Source organism: Lissotriton helveticus, chromosome 9 (genome assembly GCF_964261635.1).
Source record: "Lissotriton helveticus chromosome 9, aLisHel1.1, whole genome shotgun sequence".
Taxonomy (NCBI): domain Eukaryota; kingdom Metazoa; phylum Chordata; class Amphibia; order Caudata; family Salamandridae; genus Lissotriton; species Lissotriton helveticus.
This window is the reverse complement of record NC_136070.1, coordinates 22203487-22231135: the sequence shown is the minus strand read 5'-3', so window position 1 is coordinate 22231135 and position 27649 is coordinate 22203487. Positions and strand designations below refer to the sequence as shown.

The 27649-nt window shown below is 47.5% G+C and overlaps 1 protein-coding gene across 3 annotated transcripts in view; it reads left to right on the top strand.

The window, feature by feature from the left end:
* CFL2 (cofilin 2) overlaps window positions 1-27429 on the top strand; it is a 417537-nt gene extending 390108 nt beyond the window's left edge. For all 3 annotated transcript variants that reach the window (XM_078659381.1, XM_078659382.1, XM_078659380.1), the window contains one exon: window positions 27080-27429. In XM_078659381.1, coding sequence (XP_078515507.1) covers window positions 27080-27195 — 116 coding nt within the window. In that variant the 3' untranslated portion in view covers window positions 27196-27429. The remainder of the gene's footprint in view (window positions 1-27079) is intronic.
* Window positions 27430-27649: the final 220 nt, after the last annotated feature.

Below are 27649 nucleotides of genomic sequence, written 5' to 3'. Positions count from 1 at the left end.
TATGGCACTGGCTGTCTGGCACTGGAGCAACTCAGTCTTTATGCAAGCTCAGGGTGGAATTGATGTGTGTTCCCCCAGGCAGGAATTGGTGTGTTTCTCAGGGAGGAATTAAGGGATGTTCACCAGGAAGGAACTGCTGAGTGTTCCTCAGGGAGGAATTGATGCATATTCCCCGGGCAGGAATTGATGTGTTCCTCAGGGAGGAATGGAGGAATGTTTCCCGGGCAGGAATTGATGTGTTCTTCAGGGAGGAATTGAAGCATGTTCCCCGGGCAGAAATTTATGTGTTCCTCAGGGAGGATTGAGGCATGTTCCCCAGGCAGGAATTTATGTGTTCCTCAGGGAGGAATTGATGTGTTCCTCAGGGAGGAATTGAGGCATGTTCCCCAGGCAGGAATTGATGTGTTCCTCAGGGAAGAATTGAGGCATGTTTCCCAGGCAAGAATTGATGTGTTCCTCAGGGAAGAATTGAGGCATGTTCCCCGGGCAGGAATGGATGTGTTCTTCAGGGAGGTAGAGAGGCATGTTCACTGGGCAGAAATTAATGTGTTCCTCAAGGAGGAATTGAAGCATGTTCCCCTGGCAGGAATTAATGTGTAACTCAGGAAGGAATTGAAGCATGTTCTCCGGGCAGGAATTGATGTGTTCCTCGGGGAGGAATGGAGGCATGTTCCCCAGGCAGAAATTGATGTGTTCCTTAGGAAGGAATTAAGGCATGTTTCCCGGGCAGGAATTGATGTGTTCATCAGGGAAGAATGGAGGCATGTCCTCCGGGCAGGAATTGATGTTTTCTTCAGGGAGGAATTGAGGCATGTTCCCCAGGCAGAAATTGATTTGTTCCTCAGGGAGGAATTGAGGCATGTTCTCCGGGCAGGAATTGATGTATTCCTCAGGGAGGAATTGAGGCATGTTCCCCAGGCAGAAATTGATGTGTTCCTTGGTGAGGAATTGATGCATGTTCCCCGGGCAGGAATTGATGAGTTCCTCAGGGAGGTGTGGGAGCATGTTTTCTTGGCAGGAATTGATGTGTTCCACAGGGAGGAATTGAGGCATGTTCCCCGGGCAGAAATTGATGTGTTCCTCAGGGAGGAATTGAGGCATGTTTCCCCGGCAGGAATTGATGTGTTCCTCAGGGAGAAATGGAGGCAAGTTACCCGGGCAGGAATTGATGTGTTCCACAGGGAGGAATTGAGGCATGTTCCCCGGGCAGAAATTGATGTGTTCCTCAGGGAGGAATTGAGGCATGTTTCCCCGGCAGGAATTGATGTGTTCCTCAGGGAGAAATGGAGGCAAGTTACCCGGGCAGGAATTGATGTGTTCCTCAGGGAGGAATTGAGGCATGTTCCCGGGCAGGAATTGATGTGTTCCTCAGGGAGGAATTGAGGCAAGTTACCCGGGCAGGAATTGATGTGTTCCTCAGGGAGGAATTGAGGCAAGTTACCCGGGCAGGAATTGATGTGTTCCTCAGGGAGGAATTGAGGCATGTTCCCGGGCAGGAATTGATGGGTTCCTCAGGGAGGAATTGAGGCATGTTCCCCGGGCAGAAATTGATGTGTTCCTCAGGGAGGAATTGAGGCATGTTCCCCAGGCAAGAATTGATGTGTTCCTCAGGGAGGAATTGATGCATGTTCCCCAGGCAAGAATTGATGTGTTCCTCAGGGAGGAATTGAGGCATGTTCCCCGGGCAGAAATTGATGTGTTCCTCAGGGAGGAATTGAGGCATGTTCCCCAGGCAAGAATTGATGTGTTCCTCAGGGAGGAATTGAGGCATGTTCCCCGGACAGAAATTGATGTGTTCCTCAGGGAGGAATTGAGGCATGTTCCCCAGGCAAGAATTGATGTGTTCCTCAGGGAGGAATTGATGCATGTTCCCCAGGCAAGAATTGATGTGTTCCTCAGGGAGGAATTGAGGCATGTTCCCGGGCAGGAATTGATGTGTTCCTAAGGGAGGAATTGAGGCATGTTCCCCAGGCAAGAATTTTTTTTTGTTGTAACTTTTCATTATAATAAAAACACGGAAAAAACAAACAAGGCAATGCAACAGTAGTACATCAATCGGGCGAGTGCTCAAGGAGGACGGGAGATACACAGTAGCATGAAACAGGAGTTGTTGTATACAGGTATGGGGGGCCGGAGGCAGGAAATGCAAAATCAAGAACCAATCACGCAACACCACAGCAGGAATGTCGGGTCAGGGAGACTGGGTGGGACTAGAGATCTCTGTGAGAGGGGGCGTACATATATCTCCCCGGTACGAGTTCCATTGATTCCAAATTTTCCCCCATTTTCTGGGTCTGCCTCTCGCCACATATACCGTCTTCTCTCTAAACATGCACCAGTCCATATTCTCTTTCCAGGCCGTCACTGTGGGGGGCCTCTGGGACCCCCATAGCTGGGCAATGTCTCTCTTAGCAATCATATTACCAAGGGTCGTCCATCGTAGCTGCGACACATCATAGTCATTTGGCCCCCATACATTCAACAGACATTGTCGGGCCTCTGGCAACATCACAACACCTGTTACTTCATTCATCACCTCATGTATACGGTTCCAGAAAAGCACCATCTCAGGACATTCCCAAATTATGTGGAGAAATGTACCAAGCAGACCACAACCACGCCTACATAAGCCATCCGTCGAATAGCCCATATGGATCAGGCGGGGGCCGGTAACATAAATCCGATGGAGGATCTTAAGCTGGACCAGGCGGAGGCGGGCCGGGATTGCGACCTCCCTGGGAGAGGAGATCGCAGATTGCCAGTCCTAGTCGTCCAATTCAATACCATCCGCAATCCAGGTCGCCCTGAGGTGTTCGAGCAAGCTCGAGCGATCAGTGATCATCTTTTTGTAAATCAAAGAAATAGTGCTATCCGGCACGTGACCATCTAATACACGATCTTCGAGGGGGGAGGATTCCATAACGTCTCTACCCACGGGGAAAACCGAGTTCAACGCGTGGCATACTTCAGCATAGCGGAAGAATTCCCTATCACCCAGCTGATATTCTGCCCGTAGTTCCGAGAAAGTCTTTATCCTGCCTTTAAGCCAGAGATCACGCACTTTACTGATGCCAATCATATCCCATTTCTCGAATCCTTTCGTTCTCCACAGGCAACCCAGTTTCGCAGAATAATAAAGTGGAGTCGCGCGGGTCAATCGATCCCTCCAGCCCATAGCCGCGGTCGCACTATGCCACACTCGTACGGCTATCTCGGTGGGAGCCGAAAGTTGCAAGCGAGAGGACCTAGAATAGAGCGCCCTGTTGTAGTCTCCCCCTGGTAGCAGCCATCTATCCATTTCAAACGCTGGATTCAACGCCGGGCCATACATCCCGTGGTTAATTGCAGCAAGCTGGGAAGCCCAATAATACCGCCTGATATCCGGAAGTGCTATACCGCCGTCATACCAGGGAAGCGTTAACTTTGGAAGAGCGATACGCGAATGCCCGCCCCATATCAATTGCCTCTGTAAAGATTCTACCTCTCCGAAGTACCTCGACGGAATCACATCAAAAATATTCTGGAGTGCATATAAAAACCTCGGTAAGGACATCATTTTAAAAAGAGCCACTCGCCCTAGTGGAGACAACGCTGAAGCGGAGGAAGTAGATTACGCTCGTAGCGGACCGCAGGGTCCAATGAGATAAATACTCCCAAATATTTAAAACCAGACTGCGATACCTGGATAGGACATCCACGCGGCAGGAGGGGGACGCCACCAGCGAGCACGTATATATGGGACTTGGTCCAGTTAATGACAAGGCCTGAGTTTTTCCGGAACGAGTTAAGCACGTCGAACAATACATTTAGCGATTTTTGAGGCGACGTGAGGTACAGCAAAATATCGTCCGCATATAGCGATATGCGGTCCTCAAAGTTCGGAGTCCAGTGTATACCTCTCATCGAGGGTTCCCACCGTAGCCAGGCAGCGAGAGGTTCCAAAGCGAGGGCAAAGAGAAGCGGAGACAGAGGACAACCCTGCCGTGGGCCTCTCCCAAGAACAAAGGGCCCGGAGACCCGGCCATTTACCACAACCTGTGCCAGTGGTGTCTCATACAGAAGTTTTACCCAACTAATAAAGCCAGCGCCAAAACCAAACTTTGCAAGTGCAGCCCAAAGATACGGCCATTCGATTGTATCAAAGGCCATCGTGGCATCCAGGCACGCCAAGATGGCCGGTTCACGCAGTGACGCTGCCCTCGCGAGAACACCATGCAAGCGGCGCAAATTCAATGCAGTGTTACGATTTGGGATAAAGCCCGACTGATCCGGGTGGATCAGCTCACTGACCACCTTTATCAGGCGGTTTGCGAGCAGCTTGGCAAGAATCTTAGGCTCAGCATTCAGGAGTGAGATAGGCCTGTAAGACGCAAAGCGGTCCCGTGGCTTCCCCTCCTTGTGGATCACCACAATGGTCGCAAGACGCTGATCACGAGGAAGGGAGCCAGTTCCTCGCGCTCCAAAAACATATCGCGGAGATAGGGCGCTAGCGTGTCAGGGCGCAGTTTATACAGTTTGATGGGAAGACCATTAGGGCCCAGAGCCTTTCCGGAACGAATAGAGCGCACCGCGAGAGCTACCTCGTCAACTGATGGTGCAGCATCCAAACAGTCCTTATCGGACTCAGACAGACAAGGCAACACGATATCCCTTAGCAACAAATGAGAATCCTCCTCAGGCCTGTCAGATACCGGAGTATAAACTTCTCGGAAATAATCAGCAAAACATTCAACAATGTCAACCGGGTCAGTCACTCGCACACCATCAGACCTCTCAATCACTGGAATCACACGACTCGCCCTCTCTTTTCTATCCAGCCAAGCAATCAATTTCCCTGCCTTATCGCCCACATCATACAGTCGTCCCTGCTGTTCCCTACTCATCATCTTAGCTGCGTCGGTAACTAAATTTTTATATTCGAGTTGCTTGAGACCGAGGACGTGAAGCGTGTCTCGGGTAACATTCCGCTCCAATGCACTCTCCAACTCAGTAATTTCAGTCTCAAGACGGACAATTGCCTCATTTCTACTTTTCTAAACACACCCAATTAACGACAATGCTTGTCCCCGGATAACTGTCTTGAACGCTTCCCACAGTGAGACAGGCGAAGACACAGACCCCACTTTTTCAGCAAAATACAGATCCAACGACCTAATCAGTTCAGTACGGGTTTTGGGGTTATGAAGATACCATGGATTAATCGGGGCCACCCTCCCTTCAGCACCTATATTCATATTTAACTGAAACCATAGAGGGGAGTGGTCCGATATACCCCGAGCTAGATGTCTAATCTCCCCAATTGACGATGACTGGGCCGCCGGTATCAGGATATAATCCAATCTAGAAAGACTACCATGAGCGCCTGAGTGGAAAGTGTACTGCGCCTGTTCCGGATGCATCAGCCTCCAACAATCCACGAGCCCCAACGCTTCTAAAAATTCACCCAACCAAGATTGTGCACTCGTGAGGTCTCTGGGGGGGGTAGCGATCCTCCCTTTCGGAGACAACTGAATTAAAGTCACCACCCAGTATCAGGACACCATCTGGGAGACCCAAAACAACTCGTGCCAAGTCTGCAAACGTAGTGGTTTGTAAGCCAGGTGGGACGTACACCGATATCAGTGAGATAGTTTTCCCCTCTCACCTGCCTGTGAGTGCAACATATCTCCCCCTGGAGTCCAGAACTATGTCATCGATTTCCAGGGGAAAAGAGGTCCTGACCAAGATACCCACCCCTCTAGAACTAGAAGTGAATCCAGAGTGAGCAGCGAGACGATATCCCCGCCTGTTCAGAGCGTAGCAAGCATTTCCAATCAAATGAGTCTCTTGTAGCAGCACAACATCAGGGGAAAGGCGTCGCAACATCTGCAAGACCACCCCCCTCTTTATCCGGTCTCCCAACCCATTCACATTCCAGCATAGTAGTTTCAGCCCCCTACCCCCCATCCGAACCCACGATGATCTCCCATCTCATAATGAGCACCACACCAAAGTCTGAAGTCGTAACAGTTCGTTGCCTTGAAGAAAAAGGAAAATGAAACATTCCCAACATACTTCCCCCCCTCCCCCCAACAATACCCCAGCGCAACTCTCCCCACCCTGCACCCCTGCATAGACTCAAAAGCCACCCCAACTTGCAGTGTGCCTGTCGCCCTAGCAAAAAACTAATCTACACAAAGAAACCCAGAGGAGGAAAGGGTCCCTCTTTCCCCGCCGCCTCCGGGGATGCACTGGAAGGCAGACGATCAGACAAGTCAGTAAGCCACAGTTGTCTATTGTGTTCATTGTTCGGGACTCGGACGCCAATGTTCATTCTTGTTCCAATAGGCCCCCTTCAGCACCACCTGTTCGGTCCCTGGAATCGCGACGGGCAGGCAAAGTATCTAGCCAGTCACTCACTCTCTCCGGTCGATCAAAAAAGAGTGTCCGATCCTCATATTCCACACGCAGCCGGGCCGGGAACAGCATCGCATATTTCAAGTCCATATCCCTGAGACGCCTTTTTACCCCCTGAAATCCCATCCTTTGCTTCTGGACGGACTGGGAAAAATCCGGATAAAAGTTCACCGTGGTGTTTTCGAACTGCGTAGGACCACTTGCCCGCGCAGCCTGCAAAATGGCGTCCCGGTCTCTGAAGTTAAAATTCTGGCGATGATCGGCCGCGGGGGGGAAACCTGGCTTCGCTTGTCCTCCCGGCACTCTGTGTGCGCGTTCCACCGCAAAAAATTTACTCAGACCCTTGGGTGTGAGGTGATTGAGGATAAGGACTTCGACGCGAAGATCAGTGGACAGTGAACCAGAGTTCTCCGGGACTCCGATAATACGCACGTTATTGCGTCTTGCACGGCCCTCAAAATCCTCCAGACGACGAGCAAAGAAGTCATTGGCAGATCTTAAGTTGCGTACTTCCGTTTGCAAGTCAGACATGTCCGTCGTGAGGCTGGAGGTCTTCAAATCTAGAGATTTGACCTTCTCGTTTGTCTTCGCCAAATCCGTTCTGATAAGATTAACGTCGATGGCCACTGTGTCCAGCTTCAGGGCCAGGGCCTCATATTGCTGGCCGATCGATGTCTTGATGCCAGCAATGGCGCCCATGACGTCCTGTAACGTTAGATCCGCCGACACAGTAGGGTCATCAGTCGCCTCTTCCCGAACCTTCGGTGTGCCACCGGGGGATCCTTTAGGTTGAGTGTAACGGTCCATAACATTCGTCTGGGTTGCGCCTCCTCGGAAGGGGGTCTTGACTTTCCGTTTGTCACCCTCGGGCTTGCCTGTCATGGCGGGCTGGGTGCCCCGGAGGGGCGCTTGAGATCTGGTCCAAATGGCTCCTCAGAGTTCACCCACGGGATCACCAAAGGCAGATAATAGCCAATATGAGTCCACAGCCATGCTCTCGCTGGCCCCAGGCCCAGGAGATGAGCACGGGAGCCAGCTGCGCCCAGTGTCTGTCTCGGTGAGGAGGGACGCCAGGCAGCAGAAACGAAACCGAAAGTTAAGTCGGGCCGTGATCTGGACCCCTTTAGCCGGTGTTGTTGAATTACAGCCCGGGTACAGCCGCGACTCAAGGCCCAGGTGACTCCACGGGGTAGGCCAGAAAAGTGCAGGATGGCGTAGCTCAGGAACCCGAAGTCCAAATCAATTCCTGAAAGCAGCTAGTACATCAGCTGGGCTGCGTCTTCAATAACCCATCTTCGAAATCAGGATATTATTCAGGATAGATGCGGGAGGCGGCGAGGGTCTCGGGAGCCCTGTGCTCACGCGGCCATCTCGGATGCGCGCGAAGCTCCTCCCCCCCCAGGCAAGAATTGATGTGTTCCTCAGGGAGGATTTGAGGCATGTTCCCGGGCAGGAATTGATGTGTTCCTCAGGGCGGAATTGAGGCATGTTCCCGGGCAGGTATTTATGCCTTCCTCAGTGTGGAACTGATAGGTGTTCCATGCACACTTGTATAATTGAGTATATGTTGTGTCATATCGTTCACCTCTTTTGCCATAATGGGAGGTCAGGGCAAATTTAGAAGATCAGGTTAGTCTGCAGGGCCAAGGGACTGACAACCGGGAGGGTCTCACGATAAGGAGAATAAACAGTAAGAGATTGTGCAGTACCGGATGTGTTAGGGGGTTACCCCTACCCCATGCACTCCAGTGGTACAGTCTCAGCACATCAGCAGCATTGCGGGGGGAGGGTAGGTGGGGGGGCAACAGTAATGTTGTGCAGGCTAAATCTGCAGCAGAGTGGCAGCAGGGTAGTATATTCGGCCACAGGGGTTCACCCGGGCTGGACTGGGAACCGAAAGCAACCCTCGCCAACATTGCAAACGATCTGTGCTCCTGTCCTCTGTCGTCTTCTTTTCATCCATTCATTCATTCATTTATTCGTACTCCCCTCCCCCTCTTTTCTTCTCTCCTCTTTTGTCGCTGCTGGGCCTGCTGCTACACATCCCAGGAAAATTGAGACAGTGGCAGCTGCTCTTCGTTTAAAAAAACATTTTTACATTCGTCCAGCCTTTCAGGGAACGCCCAATAGGATAAACGGCCAGTCCAGCCCTGCCTGTGACATGGGAGCGTATCCATCTCTGTGTCGCAAGAGCGGAAAGGTCTGACTGCAGAACTTCCCTGCTCTGCACTGCTGCGTGGTAAACAGTGTCGCTGCTCTTTGACTTAGAATCAGCCTTTGAAGTACATATATTCACAGTCCCTCTCAGCCACATGGGAGGGCATTACCTCTTTCTCTGAAACTTTGCATTTTTACACCACCTGTAGAATGAAGACGTTCTTGTCTCAGCTCTTGTTCAACTTCTATCAACTTTGAAAGGCGACTTCCTTTTAAAACACTACATAGTAGCAACACTCATTCTCCGGGACCGGATCTTCCAAAGATTCGGGGGCATATTATCAAGAACGGCGTTAAAATTATCAAAACTGCCGCTAAAGCGGCAATAATGGGCTTGATAATATGCCCTTGTGAATTCCCATAGAAGCCCAGGTTCACACCAGAACATGGGCTTCTATGGGAATTCACAAGGGCATATTATCAAGCCTTATCGCCGCTTTAGCTGCAGTTTCCTGCCGATAAAGCTGTGATAATTTTAACGCCGTTCTTGATAATATGCCCCTGTGTGCTTTGAATTGTTTCCGCTGTTAGCCTGGGACTCCCCCGTACATTAAACACAGCGGTATTACTATATTGACCTGCATTCAGCTGCGGTCTCCTGGGTGACATACCCACATCATTGTATGTACCTGGTGGGCCGCCAGGTGGACAGACCTGAACTTCAGACCCCAAAGACCATGTGTAGCTTTTCTACAGCAATCAATCAATCAATCAAACAATTTATATAGTGCGCTACTCACCCGGGAGGGTCTCAAGGCGCTGGGAGGGGGGGTCCGTTACTGCTTGAAAAGCCAGGTCTTGAGTTGCTTCCTGAAGGAGAGATGGTCGTGGGTCATCCGTAGGTGGATGGGGAGGGAGTTCCATGTCTTTGCCGCCAGGTAGGAGAAGGATCTTTCTCTGGCGGTGGCTCTGCGAATGCATAGTACTGTGGCGAGGGCGAGGCTGGTTGATTGCAGCTGGCGAGTGGGCGTGTAGAAAGTGAGGCGGTTGTTGAGGTACTTGGGACCCAGGTTGTGGAGAGCCTTGTGTGCGTGGGTGAGGAGTCTGAACGTGATTCTCTTGCTGATGGGAAGCCAGTGCAGGTCTCTCAGGTGGACGGAGATGTGGTTGTGGCGGGGGATGTCCAGGATGAGTCGTGCGGAGCCTTCCGTATGCGCTGGAGTCTTTTCTGTAGTATGGCTGTGGTTCCCGCGTACAGGGTGTTCCCGTAGTCCAGACGGCTGGTGACGAGGGCCTGGGTGACCGTCTTCCTGGTTTCGGTGGGGACCCATCGAAAGATCTTTCGGAGCATGCGCAAGTTGTTGAAGCAGGATGACGAGACGGCGTTGACTTGTCTGGTCATCGAGAGGGAGGAGTCTAGGATGAAGCCCAGGTTACGTGCGTGGTCCGTTGGCTTGGGGGTGGTGCCCAGGGCAGGGGGCCACCAGGAGTCGGCCCAGGCGGAGGACGATGATCCCAGGATGAGGACTTCCGTCTTGTCTGAGTTCAGTTTGAGGCGGCTGTTCTTCATCCAATCGGCGACGTCTTTCATTCCTTCGTGTAGGTTGGCTCTGGCGGTGGCGGGGTCGTTGGTGAGGGAGAGGGTCAGCTGGGTGTCGTCGGCGTAGGAAATGATGTTGAGGTTGTGTTGGCGTGCGATGGCTGCGAGGGGGCTCATGTAGATGTTGAAGAGGGTGGGGCTGAGTGAGGATCCTTGTGGTACGCCGCAGATGACTTCCGTGGCCTCGGATATGAACGGGGGTAGGCGGACTCTCTGGGTTCTTCCGGCGAGGAATGAGATGATCCACTCCAGTGCCTTCTCTTGGATTCCGATGTTGCTGAGGCGCTGTATTAGGGTGCGGTGGCAGACATCATTGAACGCTGCAGAGAGGTCCAGGAGAATGAGGGCAGCTGTTTCCCCGTTGTCGAGCAGGGATCTGATGTCGTCGGTAGCTGCGATGAGGGCGGTCTCAGTGCTGTGGTTGGCTCGGAAACCGGACTTTGAGGGGTCGAGGGATCCGTTTGTCTCGAGGAAGGCGGCGAGCTGTTTGTTGACGGACTTCTCGATGACTTTGGCAGGAAAAGGGAGGAGCGAGATGGGGCGGAAGTTCTTGAGGTCGGTGGGGTCTGCTGTCGGTTTCTTCAGGAGGGCACTGAGCTCGACATGCTTCCAGCTCTCCGGAAAGGTGGCGGTGTTGAAGGAGATGTTGATGATGTCCCGGAGCTGGGGTGCGATGATGGAGTCGGCCTTGTTGAAGACATGGTGGGGGCAGGGGTCGGTTGGGGATCCGGAGTGGATGGTGTTCATCGTGCGGGTGGTGTCTTCGGTGCTGAGCGGGGTCCAGGCGCGTAGGGTGGTGTTGGGGGGGCGTTGGTTCGGTGGTGGGGTGCGTGGTTGGTGCGCCGAAGCTGTTGTGAATGCAGAGAAGGAGGACTGAACTGATAACTGGAATTATAACATACTTTTGGCAGACTCAGAGGCAGAGCCAAGCTGCACCGGGCACTGCGAGGCAGGAAGTAAGTGAAGGGTCGAGGATACAGGTGGGGGCTGTATCGCTCCTCAGCGAGGACTTCAGGAGACAGGAGCTGAATCTGATGTCCAGGCCCTTTTGAGGCCTAGAAACGGGGACTTTATAATGGAATAACGTGCACACTGAGAAACGTGGCAACATTACTTTACATAGGCCTGATATTCGTAGTATTCACGAGGCCTGGAAACTGGCATACTAGAGGTGGACACAACTGTAATTGCGTCATTAATCAGACATGGGGAGTACATATGCATATTGATCATACACACATAACATATGATGGATGACACGTAGGGACACAGAATATGGCAAAATTTACTTTTCCACATTCCCTCCTTGTCACTACGTTTCCATCAGGAAACATCAATATTCATGATACCATCTATCATTTCATACAGTATCATTTGCTCGTCTCGAATTATCCTGGAACGGGATTTAGAACGGGGCTTAGGACTAGGAATACAAGAGGTAGCACAAATGCCGCAAATCGCAGGGCCACATTGTATACAGAGACAGCAGCTAAATATGATCGCTACTGCAATACCTAGAAAGGACAGGACTTTCCATCCCCATGCGGAAATTATATTCCAGAACCAACCGGACCATGTCCAGGTGCCTGGATCTTGGTGTAACAGATGGGCAATTTTATGGAGTCTGGTTATAGCTGAATAAACAGACGGCGCGTTATTTGGAATGAAAATGCAGCAACTAGATCCGATGACTCTACAGGCCCCGCCCCTATCGGCCAGTATGACGTCAAGGACGAGACGATTCTGTAAAACGACAATTCTCATAAAGGATTGCTCTTCGGTTAAGTTACCTAGAGCAGAGGCAGTCTCATCTACTACAGCTTCAAGGGTTCTTGTTAATCTACGAATTAGCTTACTATTTACAATTGTGCCTAAATAAGGGAAAACACCTTTATCAATATCAATGAATTGTTCTGCAGCAGTTTCAGTATAATCGACAATCGGGAGGTTTCTCTTGTGTCTAGTATGTACTAGATGTGTATTTCTATGATAATCAGGTGGGGCTAGAAAAACAGGTGGCAGTAGGAAAGCAATATAACAGGTTCCCTCCCAATCGAGGGGCAGACGAACATATGCGGTCTGACCACAAACAAAATAAGAATGACGTGAAGCTTTAAAAATAGATTTCCCACTGTCACTATACTTGACAATAGTAGTACATTCACTATGTCCTATATGTACGGAACCCTTATTTCGGACACATAATTCGCCTTTGACTGGTAGTACTGAAATAGCGGGTGAGTCTGAAGTAGTATCAGACTGAACATTCAGGACCATAAAATTCGACGAATAATTACCTAAATTATACACTTCATTTTCTAGATCTAACCCGGTTCTGTGGGGGAAACCTTGCTTGTCTGGGAAACATGTGCTGTTAAGAAAAGACATATCTGTTGAGGATGACGTTAACGTGGACCATGCTCCACACGAACCATTATGTGAAAAAGGATAAGGAAAGAGTGGCAGAACTCCCTTCGGTGTCTGGAAAGGGGGGAGTCGACCACACACCCAACAATTAGTGGCATTGCTGGTCTGGTGTGAGTAATGTAACATACGGATAAATGAGTTATTACGCATAGCGAGGCGGTATGAATATTCGTGAGGAGGCAGATCACTAAACGTGTGCTCTACTGTAACATTAGGAGGCTTATTTACATGAAGAACTGGGAAATATAGGAAAAAGGCATAACTGGTGCAGGAAATCATAATGCTGATGAATAATATGAAACTTAGAAAAACGATACATCTGATTGAGTTTTTACTAACTCTCTCACTATGGGGGTCTATTTTATACATGTCAGAAACAGTCTAACCGTTTCACCTAGGGGAGGACTTATACAATCAAACTGACTGACTTATTTTACTAGACCGTAGTTTATGCTTATACTCCTGCTGCGGAGTTTTCTCTACCAAGGGAGGGGTTATATCAATGTCATTTGCGGGACAGTCCTTAGGAACAATGTTCTGGCAAGTCTTGATATCCTGGGAAATGTTTTTAGAGACCGGTTTCAGTCCTTTAAAAAGTTTAACGTGAGAAAGGTGTATCCATCCTTTTCGGCCTTCCAACTTCACGGCTGTACGGGTGGTGAGGAGGACCTGACGGGGCTCTTTCCATCGAGGCTCCAGCGGACTTGATCTGTCAAAGTTTCGGACCATCACCATCGAACCTGGAACGATTTCGTGCGGTGCCACCTCGGTATTGTCTGGAAATGCGGCGGCAACCTGTGAACGACATGAGTTGAGGGCAGACATCAAGGAAGCTAGGTAATCTGTCAGCATATTACATGAAACATCAGTAATACTTCGGGGTCTAGGAGTACCCCACATGTTAGGGGGGCGGCCGAATACAACCTCATACGGGGACAGACCTGATCTGGAATGTGCGACCATGCGCATATAAAACAAAGCGACTGGCAGAGCTACTAGCCAGTCCACACCCTTATCTTTACATACTTTGGCGATGCGGATTTTCAGAGTCTGATTATGTCTCTCGACTAGACCGGCTGCTTCAGGATGGCGTACACAATGAAACTTCCACTGGTACCCTAACAACAGGGAAACGTGCTTCATCAACTCAGATGAGAATGGCTGACCGTTATCAGAATATACGACTCTAGGGAGTCCATATCGAGGGAAAAACTCACGAACCAACTGCTTGGCAGTGGTCGCGGCTGTGTAATCTGGGACTGGATATGCTTCTGTCCATCTGGACAAAGCGCATACAACTACAAGGACATACTTGAAACCTCGACATCGCTCCATCTGAATATAATCCATCTGGAGGACTTCAAAAGGGTGGTCAGGAGGCTGGAAACCACCTTGTTCCACCGGGACACTTTTACCTGGATTAAACTGACAACATATCATACAGGTACGGACTTTCTGCTTGGCTGCAGCTCGTAAATGCTTGTTGAACCAAATGTTCTGGATACTGTCTAACATAGCTTTTTCTCCTAAATGTGCTGGACTATGTGCGGTATTAATGATGACTTGAACCATAGAGTCGGGGAGAAACCATGTGGCTCTACCCTTCGTTAACCATCCTTGATCTGTCTGGACCCCTCCTTGTTCAGACCATTTCTTGATTTCTTCAGGAGTAGCATGTAACTGGATATCTATGACATCTTGTGTAGGGTCCTTAACTGTCATACATGTAGCCGGATCTGGAGTATGTGTCAGGTTAACTGGAATGTCTGGAGTCTGTGCTGTAAGCTTGGCTGTGCGATCTGCTAGATCGTTACCTTGAGAAATAATGTCAGTAACTTTCGTATGTGCTTTGCATTTCATGATAGCAATGGATGTCGGTAAATGTATGGCATCTAACAGAGCTTGAATAAGGAGACCATGCTGAATCTTGGTTCCATGAGAAGTCATGAAACCTCTCTCCTGCCAGAGCACTCCGAAGTCGTGTACAACTCCAAATGCGTAACGTGAATCTGTGTAAACATTAACTTTCAGGTTCTTGGCGTGTATGCAGGCTTGTGTCAGAGCAACTAGCTCTGCTGCTTGAGCGGACAGGGTATCAATACGGTGTGTTTCAATAACTTCGGTGTCAGTAGTCACTGCATACGCGGCGACTAGTTCTCCTGTACTAGTTCTCATACATGAACCATCCACATAAAGTGTCAGGTCAGGATCTGGCAACGGAATATCTGTCAGATCTTGTCTTGGCTTTGTCGTAATGTTAACTACTTCCACACAGTCATGTGGGTCAGGATTTGAATTAACTGATGGTAACAGTGTAGCAGGATTCAGGACGTTGCAGCGTCTAATTTCTATGTGTGGCTGGAACAATGTCAATTCATAACCTGTTAAACGTGCAATTGTCAAGTGCTGAGTTTGTGTTCGGATTAAAAGGACTTCCACGGAGTGTGGGACTTGTACTGTCAGGGAGTGTCCTAAGACTATGGAATCACTTTGTCTGATAGCTAGTGCTGTGGCTGCAACTGACTTGAGGCACGCAGGCAATGCCTGGGCGACTGGATCTAATGTGCTAGAAAAATAAGCACAGGGCTTGTATTGTCCTGCTTGATCTTGTGTGAGAACAGATAATGCTGTACCTTCGCGTTCAGTAACGAAAAGTGTAAAAGGCTTATTGTAGTTCGGTGTAGCTAGAACTGGGGCTTGGCATAGGGCTTTCTTTAACTCGTTGAAACTAAGTGTATGTTCAGATGTCCAAGGGAGGACAGTCGATACGGCTGCCTCCTGTGTCGTTAGCTGTATCAGTGGCTTGGCTAGAAATGCATACTGGGGAATCCATTGTCTACAATAAGAAGTAAGGCCGATAAAGGCACGTACCTCCTTCTGGGTTCTGGGCTGGGGAAGACTCGCTATTAACTGGATGCGGTCTGGTGTCAACTGCCTACCCCTCTTGGACAGTAAGTGGCCTAAGTAGATCACTTGCTGGACACAGAATTGAAGCTTCGAAGGGGACACCTTGTGCCCCATCTCGGCTAGGAAATACAGAACCGTCAGTGACGCTCGCTCGCAATCACGTTCAGAACGGGCTGTGATCAGTAGATCATCGACATACTGGAGCAGGGCAGTGTCAGTTGGCATGTGAATGTTATCTAGTTGTCTCTTAAGTGCTTGACTGTAAATACTAGGGCTTTCTGTGAAACCTTGAGGAGCGCGTGTGAACATATAGCTCCTTCCATTTAAACAAAATCCGAAAAGAAACTGGCTGTCTGGATGAATTGGAACACTAAAAAATGCATTCTTGAGGTCTATTACTGTAAAGAACATGGCTTCGGAATCAATGGCTGTCAATAGGGAAGAGATGTCTGGGACAACTGGGTACTGCGGAATAATACATTTATTAAGCTCTCGTAAATCAATCACTAATCGATATACTGGGGGTGCATTTGGATCAGTACGTTTCATGACTGGAATGATCGGAGAATTACATACGTTGGAGTCAGTTTCTACAACTACTCCTTGAGCGATGAGCTCGTCAATAATTTTGGATAAGGCTGCTACAGCCTCGGGTGGCAATCTGTACTGTCTGATTCGTGGTAACACTACACCTGGTTTGAGAGTCACACGATGGGGTGTGATTTGCATGTAACCTACATCAGTTGGACCTTGCGCCCATAAATGCTGCGGAACTTTAGACAGTCTTGAATCAAAATCTCGTAATACATAGTGACCCTTAAAGTCACGTAGGAACAGACGTATTCCCTCTGGGGAACAGCATATAACTGCACCTAATTCTTTCAGTGTCTTAATGCCTAATAGATTTTCTGGACATGACTTAGTAAGTAACAGATCAGTCGTGCGGGACAATGGACCTACTTCTAGAGTAACTGGCTTTGAGATCTCATTTATGATAGGTTTTCCTGAAAATCCAAGGGAAACATTTCTTGAGCCTGAGAGCGGAGCCCCTGGAACTTCGGCATGACTAATTGTGGTCCTACTTGCCCCTGTATCAATCAAAAACTTTCTGTCTTTCCCTAATACTTGACTGTGTACATAGGGACCTTCTTGATCTACAGGTATCTCGATGAGAGGCAAGCCTACCTCCCTCTCTAGGCTGTTTCATGAATATGGCTGGTACTCTGGATACTCAGACTGTGCATACTGGTACATCTGCGATGTAACATGCTGTGTTGCAGCGATAGGCTGCGGTACTGTAACTGTCTGTGGTGCATTCTGTGACTGAGGAGTCTGTGAAACTTGTTCTTGTCTAGGCGGACGTGGTCTTTCTTTAGTCTTACCAGTAGCTATGTTGTGTTTCAGAACTGCACAATCATTTATAAAATGACCTGGCTGTTTACAATAATTGCAATTCCCTTTAACGGGAGCTGCAGGCTGACTGGCTTGATTCGGACCCCTCTTCTGACTGTCTTGAGGAACAGATTGTGCAACTAGCACTTTCATTTTCGTGTCTTTCATACGTTTTCTCTCGTGTTCTTGCTCTTCCCTGATTCTATTCTGGTGGTACTGGAGCATCTGGAGCATCTGGGACGGAGTATTAGCTTGCCAGGTGCTTTCGACTTTCAAAACTCGATTTTTAATTGATGGACTTGAATTCTCGACTAATTTAGTAACAAAAAGGTGAGGGTATGACTACTTGTCTTGAGACCACTGTTGATACTGAAACATTTTTCAAATCTAGAATAAAAATCACTAATATCTTCATCTTGCTTCTGTTTACAGGCTGAGATTGCATCCCAGTCTTCTTTTCTGGTTGTCAATAATCTGGGTAAAACTTGAATCAATAATTCTGGTAATTCTTTACATTTATCTCCAAGACCGGTACCTGGTACTCGTGCCTTGTCTTCAGCTTCTAGAACTGTCCAATCGATCTTTTTCTCTCCCACCTCCCATTCTTTTTCCTTTAGCTTTTCATACACCCCTGCGGGCAACAGGACCTTTAACATTTTAATGATATCTGGGTAAGTGTATTCTCCCATACGGAGCATGTCTTTTAATTCTCTATGGAACCCTGCTGGATCTTTGTCATGACAGGGAATTAATTTCTTCATTTCAAGGAGTTCCATCTTTGTGATTGGAGTGTATACAAACACTCGTTGCATTTCGCCACCCGTTCCTCTGACTGGGTGGACTTCTCGTAGCGGATTCTGTCTGTCTATGTAGAATGATTTACTTTCTGGGGGTGAGACATGAACAAAATGCGGGTTCAAAAACGTTCTATATTTGTGACGTTGTTCTAGAATGACACTAATTAAATCGGTACCTAGACCTCTCCATCTGTACTGGAGTAACTCGTTCAGGACATCATGTAACGGACCTGGATCAGAGTGCTGACCCTCATACAGAGTAATGAGGTGCTGAATCATATACATACCCACCAGTCGCTGTTCGGCTGGGGGCATTTTCAGAAACATTTGTGCCACTATTTCGTCTGGAAAAGTGGTAGAATCAGTAATCCATCTGACTGCTGATCGGGCTATTTCTTGTTCATGCATAGTACTTAACTCACTATAACCAATTCGTGATTTTAGAATGTGATCGGTAGCTTGGAATACTTGTTCTAGGGAACCTTGTTCTGGTGCTGGATGATGGAAAATAGACTTGTGTTCTAGACGCAAATGGCGATCTGGAAATCTAGATTTTCCTACATACGCTATTCTGGCAGTATTCTCGTCGTCTTCCTCTTCAGGATCAGAGGTACTTTCTTTCTCGCTTACTTGTGCTGCTTTACGCTGTTCGTGTATCTTTATTATCTCTCTACGGATTTTCTTGTACATACTTTCCATGGCACTAATGGTATTGTGCTTTCCTTCGGCTATATTATCACTCCACTTTGTCAGAGTTTTCATTTCGGCTGGATCTTTAGACGGGTAATCTTGTTCTCTTATTAGACAATTAATTAAGAACTTTAATATCATACGCTGAATCTCGGCTTTCCTTTGAGACATGGCATCACTAATACTTTCTGGATCATCCCCTGTACGGATGAAACGATATATTCTGTCTAGATCTTCTTTCATATTCGGCAAGGTGACTAGATACTCGGTCACCCTCCTTACGCGTACTGAATATAAAACCATATTAAATTCGCCTGGAACTGGGTCATAGACACATTCGCCAAGGGTTTGCCTGATTTCTGCAACAGACTTATTACTTTTAGGAGTACGCTGTGATGCTTGAGCATGTAATTCGAGTGCTGATAAACGCTTGTATGGCGGCGGGGTTTGAGGAAGACCTCCTCCTGCGGCCCCTAAACTGGAATCATCAACTGATGCTTTTCGTCCTGGCAGGGTCGGTAATTGTAACGTGGGCTGGACTTGTATGGCGGGCTGACCCGGGGGGGCTGTTAAAGGCACCCCGGTGTCTGGAGGAGCAGGAATTACCTGATTTACAGGGACTGGCGGAGCGCGAACAGGATTTGCATATTCGGGGACTGTGTCGTCCAGATAGGACGAAATAAAAATATCAGCTGCGGTCTGTTTGTGACGTAGCTTGGTCGGAACTAATGGTGGCGGGAAATTACTGGATGCCTCTGGGGTCGCTTTTGGCAAGCCCTCAGCAAGAAGAGGATACATACCCTTAATAAGGGCATGCCTCTGTCTGTCTGACTGTTCAGTTCTAACTCGTTCACCTATCTCGATTAATTCTCTTTCTTGGACTCGTTCTTGGGATTCTCTACTTAGTTCTGATTTTCTGATTTCTTTTTCGGTTCTTTTATGAGCTTCTTTGCGCCATAACTCGATGGCGTCTTTCTGTGACTGTCTGGCTTTCTTTTTCCATAATGCTTCTTCTACTCGCATGATGCATTCAGCATCCCATGTACCCGATACGGGCCATCTATACTTTTCTTCTAACTGTTTGGTATAATCTACCCATAAATCTAGATACAATATGGCGCTTATGCCATGCTTCTGATACATAAAATGACCTGGACTGTCCCTGGGCGGGACAGGAACTGCTTCTTCTAACAAACCCTTTCTAGTTTTTAACTGACGTAGTCTCGAAAAGAGAGACATTGTAAACTTGAATCGGAACACAATACAATAAACGAGAAACAATAACAATTGGGAGAATAATTCAGGCATACCACGACATTGGAAATACATTGAACAACATCATAACATTACAGTTCGGACAGAAATATTACCTGGAATACTGAGAACAGAAACACAAGAATTTCTCGAGAACGGAACAGACTAGAGTTACTGGATGCACTGCTGAAACAGTACGGAACATACCGGTCCCATAAAGGGACGCATCAAGACCCGTATCCACCTAGGTGAACACTTCGTTTGTGGGCCTGGGTACCACCTACCCACGGACCAGAGTCAATTTAGATTGACCCTGTCTAGATACTACCCCAGCAATGGTACTCACCGGGCAGCAAGAACGGAAGGCCTTGGACTGGACTGGACTGCTACGACGACGGACGACGAACTTCGGACTTCAGTTACGGGTGGGCCTCCGGATACCTCGGACCTTGGACTCTTGGCTTGGGCTCTGGTCGGGACTCGCCGCGTTCCTCCACCGTCTCGTTTGGATGCTGGACCGCCTCCTCCGTCTCCTCCGTGGGCCTGAGGGATACTTGAGCAGAAATATCTGCCACTGCGCAGAAGAGTTCCGTCACGACTGCAGAGGGTCAGGGGGTCGGCGTGGCTTCACCGACGCGTGGGGAAAGGGCAAGTCCCTATTCGGGCGCCATTATGTGGTAAATAAATAAATAATACCCTATTTTTGACTAGACATATATCATAACAGATAGCTCAATAAATAAGAGTCAAGATTCGAGGTAGTGGGAGTTTTGCAGGTTTATTACAGCATAAAGGACAGGGACAGGACAACCTGCATAGGAACAGGGGCCCAGCAGCTGCTGGGGCTGGGTCTGGGATGAGCGCGCTAACTTTTAATAACAATACATGAGCTTATATACAAAACGCAAACACATAGCATTACATTGCAGTAGGCGTAGCAGTGGGTGGAGCAGAAGGCGTGACGCGTAGCAGTCGCGAAAGATAAGAGTAAAAGTAGGTGTAACTGGGCGTATACATAGACATGTGGTGCAGACGTAACAGAATATGTCATGAATGGGGCGGAAACATTGGAGGGGGCTACCTAAGGAGCCGGGACCTCTAACCTGGTGGTGCGCGCAAACTGGCAATGACGTGTTACTAGGAGAAGCTGGGGGCTATGAACTCTGTGCTAGGAGCAGAGACTAAAGTCTGGAGGGTCGGAGCGACATGTACCTAAACTCTATCTAGTATCTGATGTTTAGGGAACATGTTGATATAAACTAAGAGTCAGGAGGGGAGAGGCTAACGGACTCTAAGACTGGAGCATGCATTATTCTACATGTAGTGCGTGATGAAGAATATTAAATGACCATTAAATACAGTATTTCTCTTAACATGGAGACGTGAAGGCTAGACAATGACGGAAACTATTGATGCAGTTCAGTAGCTTAGGAATGCAGAGAAGGAGGACTGAACTGATAACTGGAATTATAACATACTTTTGGCAGACTCAGAGGCAGAGCCAAGCTGCACCGGGCACTGCGAGGCAGGAAGTAAGTGAAGGGTCGAGGATACAGGTGGGGGCTGTATCGCTCCTCAGCGAGGACTTCAGGAGACAGGAGCTGAATCTGATGTCCAGGCCCTTTTGAGGCCTAGAAACGGGGACTTTATAATGGAATAACGTGCACACTGAGAAACGTGGCAACATTACTTTACATAGGCCTGATATTCGTAGTATTCACGAGGCCTGGAAACTGGCATACTAGAGGTGGACACAACTGTAATTGCGTCATTAATCAGACATGGGGAGTACATATGCATATTGATCATACACACATAACATATGATGGATGACACGTAGGGACACAGAATATGGCAAAATTTACTTTTCCACAGATCTTGCAGTGGAAGAAGGAGGCGAGTGAGTCGCAGAGGTCTTGCGAGGGGGTGATGTCGTTGTTTCCGGCGCTGGGGTTGGAGAGCTCTTTGACGATGCTGAAGAGTTCCTTGCTGTTGTGGGTGTTGTTGTCCAGTCGTTCTTTGAAAGCTGTCCTTTTGGTGGTGCGGATCAGTTGGTGGTGTTTGCGGGTGGCGTTCTTGAGGGCGGTCATGTTTTCTGTAGTCTGGTCGAAGCGCCAGGCTTTTTCAAGGGTGCGGCAGTTTTTCTTGGATGTTTTGAGTTCGTCTGTGAACCACGAGGCTTTCTTGCTGCCGGGTCTGCTGGGAGTGTTCTTGAGTGGTGCGAGGTCGTCGGCGCAGTTGGTGAGCCACTGGGTGAAGATGCGGGCTGCCTCGTTGGGGTCCGTTGTGCTGGCGGGAGGGTTCTGGCTGAGGGAGGTGGTGAGCTGGTCGGTGGTGATCTTGCTCCAGCTCCTGCGGGGAACTTGTTGTGGATGGTGATGGGTCGTGTTTCTCCTGAAGCTGAAGTGGACGCAGCTGTGATCAGTCCAATGAAGTCCGGTGGAGTGGCTGAAGGAGATGTGCTTTCTGGAGGAGAAGACTGGGTCAAGCGTGCGGCCGGCGTAGTGGGTGGGGGTGTTCACCAGTTGCTTGAGTCCGAGGTTGGTGAGGTTGTCCAGCAAGTTGTGTGAAGGGTCTCCTCAGAGTCAGCTCTGATCCTTTCCTAGATTCACTATTACTTGGAAATAGTTAATACACTGATAACCTGCTTCAAGCCGCTAGTAATCAGAGTGTAATACCCTTTGGAGGGAGGGGTGCCTTTCACCCCATCCACGGCTGCAGCCCTTCTGGGCTTCTCCCTGCAGGCCTGTAGTCACAGGAGTCCATGGGAAAGCTTGTTAACCAGGGCCCATTGTATTCTTCTAGCAGTGCTCCTTTCTGTAAACAGGCCTTTACATTTTGTACTTATCTCATCTCATTTTCTGTGCATTCAGAGACAGAGGTCAACGGTCAGGCTCTGTCTTCCAAGTAGGCTTCATGTTTACTGTTCTTTCTCTGACATCAAAGTGATAGGATTTATGTGACAATCGTACTGGGCACTGGGAGTGTGCTGGAGGAAGGCTGTACAACGTCATTTTTTTCAAGCACACAACAAAATGTAAATGTAAATAAACTGTGCAGATATTTCAGAATATTTCCAAATTAAGGAAGCACAAGTGAAGCACATTTTTGGGTAATTCTGAAGTGCGGTTGGAACAAACATTTTAATAAGCTCAAAACAAATCAATTCACTAGGTGAGGACATTTTCACACATTATCGTTTGTATGCTGCATAGCTTTATCAGTAAAACCTTATGTCTGTGCAAATGTAATGGTCATTTCAATTGAAAAGGTGTTGTCTGTAATAGCCGTGTGCTATCACACCGTGCATGCTCCACTTTATGCACTCCGCTCTACTCTGCACCACTCGGCTCTCCGTCACTGCACTCTACTCTGCACCACTGCACTTTTCACCACTGCACTCTACACCACTCCAGTCTAGGCCACTCCACTCTACTCTGCACCACTTCACTGTATGCCACTCTACAATGCAACACTGCACTCTATGCCATTGCATGCTATGACAATGCACTCTACTGTGTATCACTCCACTCTACGCCAATCTAATCTACTCTGCACCACTGCAATCTATGCCATTCTACCCTGTGCCACTGCACTCTATGCCACATCACTCTCCCTGCAGCACTCCACTTCACTCTACTCTGATACAATCTACTCTACGCCATTGCACTATACACCACTGCACTCTATGCCACTCAACTCCACTCTGCACCACTCCACTCTATGCCACTCTAATCTCAACCACTGCACTTTACGCCACTCTACTTTAACCATTACGCTCTACGCCACTGTACTCTACACCAATGAACTGTACACCACTTTACTCTAAATCAATGACCTGTACACCACTTTACTCTACACCAATGAACTGTACACCACTTTACTCTAAATCAATGACCTGTACACCACTTTACTCTACACCAATGAACTGTACACCACTTTACTCTAAATCAATGACCTGTACACCACTTTACTCTAAATCAATGAACTGTACACCACTTTACTCTAAATCAATGACCTGTACACCACTTTACTCTAAATCAATGAACTGTACACCACTTTACTCTAAATCAATGAACTGTACACCACTTTACTCTAAATCAATGACCTGTACACCACTTTACTCTACACCAATGAACTGTACACCACTTTACTCTAAATCAATGAACTGTACAACACTTTACTCTAAATCAATTACCTGTACACCACTTTACTCTAAATCAATGACCTGTACAACACTTTACTCAGAATCAATGAACTCTTCACCACTTTACTCTAAATCAATAACCTGTACACCACTTTACTCTAAATAAATGAACTGTACACCACTTTACTCAAAATCAATTAACTCTTCACCACTTTACTCTAAATCAATAACCTGTACACCACTTTACTCAAAATCAATGAACTCTTCACCACTTTACTCTAAATCAATAACCTGTACACCACTTTACTCTAAATCAATGAACTCTTCACCACTTTACTCTAAATCAATGAACTGTATACCACTTTATTGTAAATCAATGACCTGTACACCACTTTACTCTAAATCAATGAACTCTTCACCACTTTACTCTAAATCAATGAACTGTACACCACTTTATTGTAAATCAATGACCTGTACACCACTTTACTCTAAATCAATGAACGAACTCTTCACCACTTTACTCTAAATCAATGAACTGTACACCACTTTACCCTAAATCAATGAACTGTACACCACTTTACTCAAAATCAATGAACTCTTCACCACTTTACTCTAAATCAATAACCTGTACACCACTTTACTCTAAATCAATGAACTGTACACCACTTTACTTAACATCAATGAACTCTTCACCACTTTACTCTAAATCAATAACCTGTACACCACTTTACTCAAAATCAATGACTCTTCACCACTTTACTCTGAATCAATAACCTGTACACCACTTTACCCTAAATCAATGAACTGTACACCACTTTACTCAAAATCAATGAACTCTTCACCACTTTACTCTAAATCAATAACCTGTACACCACTTTACTCAAAATCAATGAACTCTTCACCACTTTACTCTAAATCAATGACCTGTACACCACTTTACTCAAAATCAATGAACTCTTCACCACTTTACTCTAAATCAATGAACTCTTCACCACTTTACTCTAAATCAATGACCTGTACAGCACTTTACTCTAAATCAATGAACTGTACACCACTTTACTCTAAATCAATGAACTCTTCACCACTTTACTCTAAATCAATGACCTGTACACCACTTTACTCTAAATCAATGAACTCTTCACCACTGTACTCTAAATCAATAACCTGTTCACCACCTTACTCTAAATCAATGAACTCTTCACCACTTTACTCTAAATCAATGACCTGTACACCACTTTACTCTAAATCAATGAACTCTTCACCACTGTACTCTAAATCAATAACCTGTTCACCACCTTACTCTAAATCAATGACCTGTACACCACTTTACTCTAAATCAATGACCTGTACACCACTTTACTCTAAATCTATGAACTATACACCACTTTACTCTAAATCAATGACCTGTACACCACTTTACTCTAAATCAATGACCTGTACACCACTTTACTCTAAATCAATGACCTGTACACCACTTTACTCTAAATCAATGAACTGTACACCACTGAACACTACACCGGTCTACTCTGCACTCAATGGCACCACATTTTACTCCATGCCACTACCCTCTGTGCCACTGTACTCTACACCAGTGCAGTCTACATCAATGCACTGTGCACCACTCTTTTAAACTCTATGCCACTGCTCTCTACACCACTCTACTCTGCACCACTCTATGTCATTGCACTCTACACAAACGCACTCTACATCATTCTACTTTACACCACTCCATTCTACAACACCCACTCTGCCACACTGCACTCTACACCAATGAACTCTACATCACTTTACTCAAAATCAATACACTGTACGCCACTGCGCACTACACCAGTCTACTCTGCACCACTGCCCTCAATGCCACCATACTTTACGCCACTACCCTCTATGCCACTGTACTCTACACAAGTGCAGTCTACATCACTGGGGCATAAATCGCTCTTGTTTAATGGGGTGTCAACCCTCTCGGTGACATGCCAAGTGTGTCATGCTAGATGTGCACACACACACACACACATGCAAGCAGGAAAGCAAACACACATGCAAACAAGTGTAACTGACACATACACTACTTTCATGCATGGAAGGATTACAACATGCAATGTGTTGAATTTAGAGGAAGGACAAAGTGCAAGTTCTGTAGGACACAAAGTGGGTTTTAGATTGGAGGGTGCAGTTGACTATATATATTTTGGATTTGAGGTACCACGTATGATTTGGGTCTAGGAAAGACACTAGTCAAGTTCTGGTCTAGGAAGAAGACTCCATGTATGATCAGGAAAAGATTCCCCCACTTCCTGTACATAATCATAATAGGACACCTAACATCTGGCCTGTGTGACTTTATAGCTTTCAGTGCCTGCTGCCCGTGTAAGGCTAGGGAGCTCTCACATGACAAGCCATATATCGTCAAGTACGTTTGAGAATGTTTGGACTTCAGCCTAGGTGTTGACATGTGGAACTTGTCACTAAGTGTTTCTGTGGCCACTCAGTGTGGAACCAAGTACCATTGTACAGTTAACACCCAAATATGAGTACATCAAGCCACCTCTGCTGACTATATCGAGCCAGCTTTTCCCACCATTAGGAGAGCACACTAAGGGGCATATCATCAAGGCGCCGCAATAAAATTATCGTCGCTTTAGCGTCTGTTTTCGGGCGAAAAGCAGCAATAATTTTATCGTACGATCAGCAAGGTCACGCTATCGCGTGAATCCATGCCTCAGCGCCTGTTTCCGGAACGCCCAGCATCTCAATGCTAATGAGATGCATAGTAGGTATTCCGCACTAAAATAACGTGAGACATGTCGCTAACACAATTTACTCCTATCAGCAATCTCGCGGCAAACCCACGTAGAGACGATAAATATATCGCTAACAGCGCTTATTGCTGCTTTGTTTACGCCTGCTTTGAAACTGACTGACACATTATATCCAGTGGGAGGTGGATTATAAGGCTGAGACCACCCAGCCCTATCAACAAGGTTTTGCCTATCGCTGTGCAATTATATCTGGATTTCCAGCGCACATTTTGCCGCCATCGCTTGAATTTATATCGCATTGGAGATAAGCATTGTTGATAACCTGCTAAATATGCAATATAAACCAGCGAAAGCTGGCAATAATTATGCTTGCGGTAAGTGCGCGTAGCGATAATTATCGCTGGCTGTTGCTGATATGCCCCTTGGAGTTCGCCTTTCTTGCCTTGGCAGGCCCTATAGCTGTGCTGTATTTGCCTTTATATGTGGGCTCTTGCAGCCATGTGTAGAGTCGGTGTCTGTCCCCATGCTCACTGCTGCTCTGTTTCCTTTACAGGTATCAAACACGAGTGGCAGGTGAACAGCTTGGAAGACATCAAAGACCGAACAACGCTTGCGGACAGGCTGGGGGGAAGCGTGGTGGTGTCGTTGGAGGGAACCAAGCTCAAATAAACTGTGTGGACTTTGCTCTGCGGAGGGGAGAGCATTCCAATTTGCTGCTCTGGACCCTAACCTTGGTTTGACCTGGTTGTTTTTTGTTTTCTCCTTGTTTCCTCAGCTCCTCCCCCCGCACCAAGGAGTTACTGATCTGGTTTTCTCTGCCACTCATGGATACATTTCAGAACTGACTGTCCTTGTAAGGCACAAGCCCTATACAAAATAATTAAATTGAGATTTCAGTAGCAAGGCTGGCCTCGTAGATTTTTAAACACTGGCACTTTCTTTTATTGAAACAGATTTAGAGGAAGGCGCTAAGCTTCCGAATTGGTACCGTCTCACCCATCCCATACTGTCTCACCCATCCCGTAAAGTCGTTGCTACGGAGCCTGTCCTACTCGTGGGTAAAGACACCAAAAGGAATGCCTTGGCAGCCATTCGACACTGGGTCTTTACTTTTCCAGCTGAC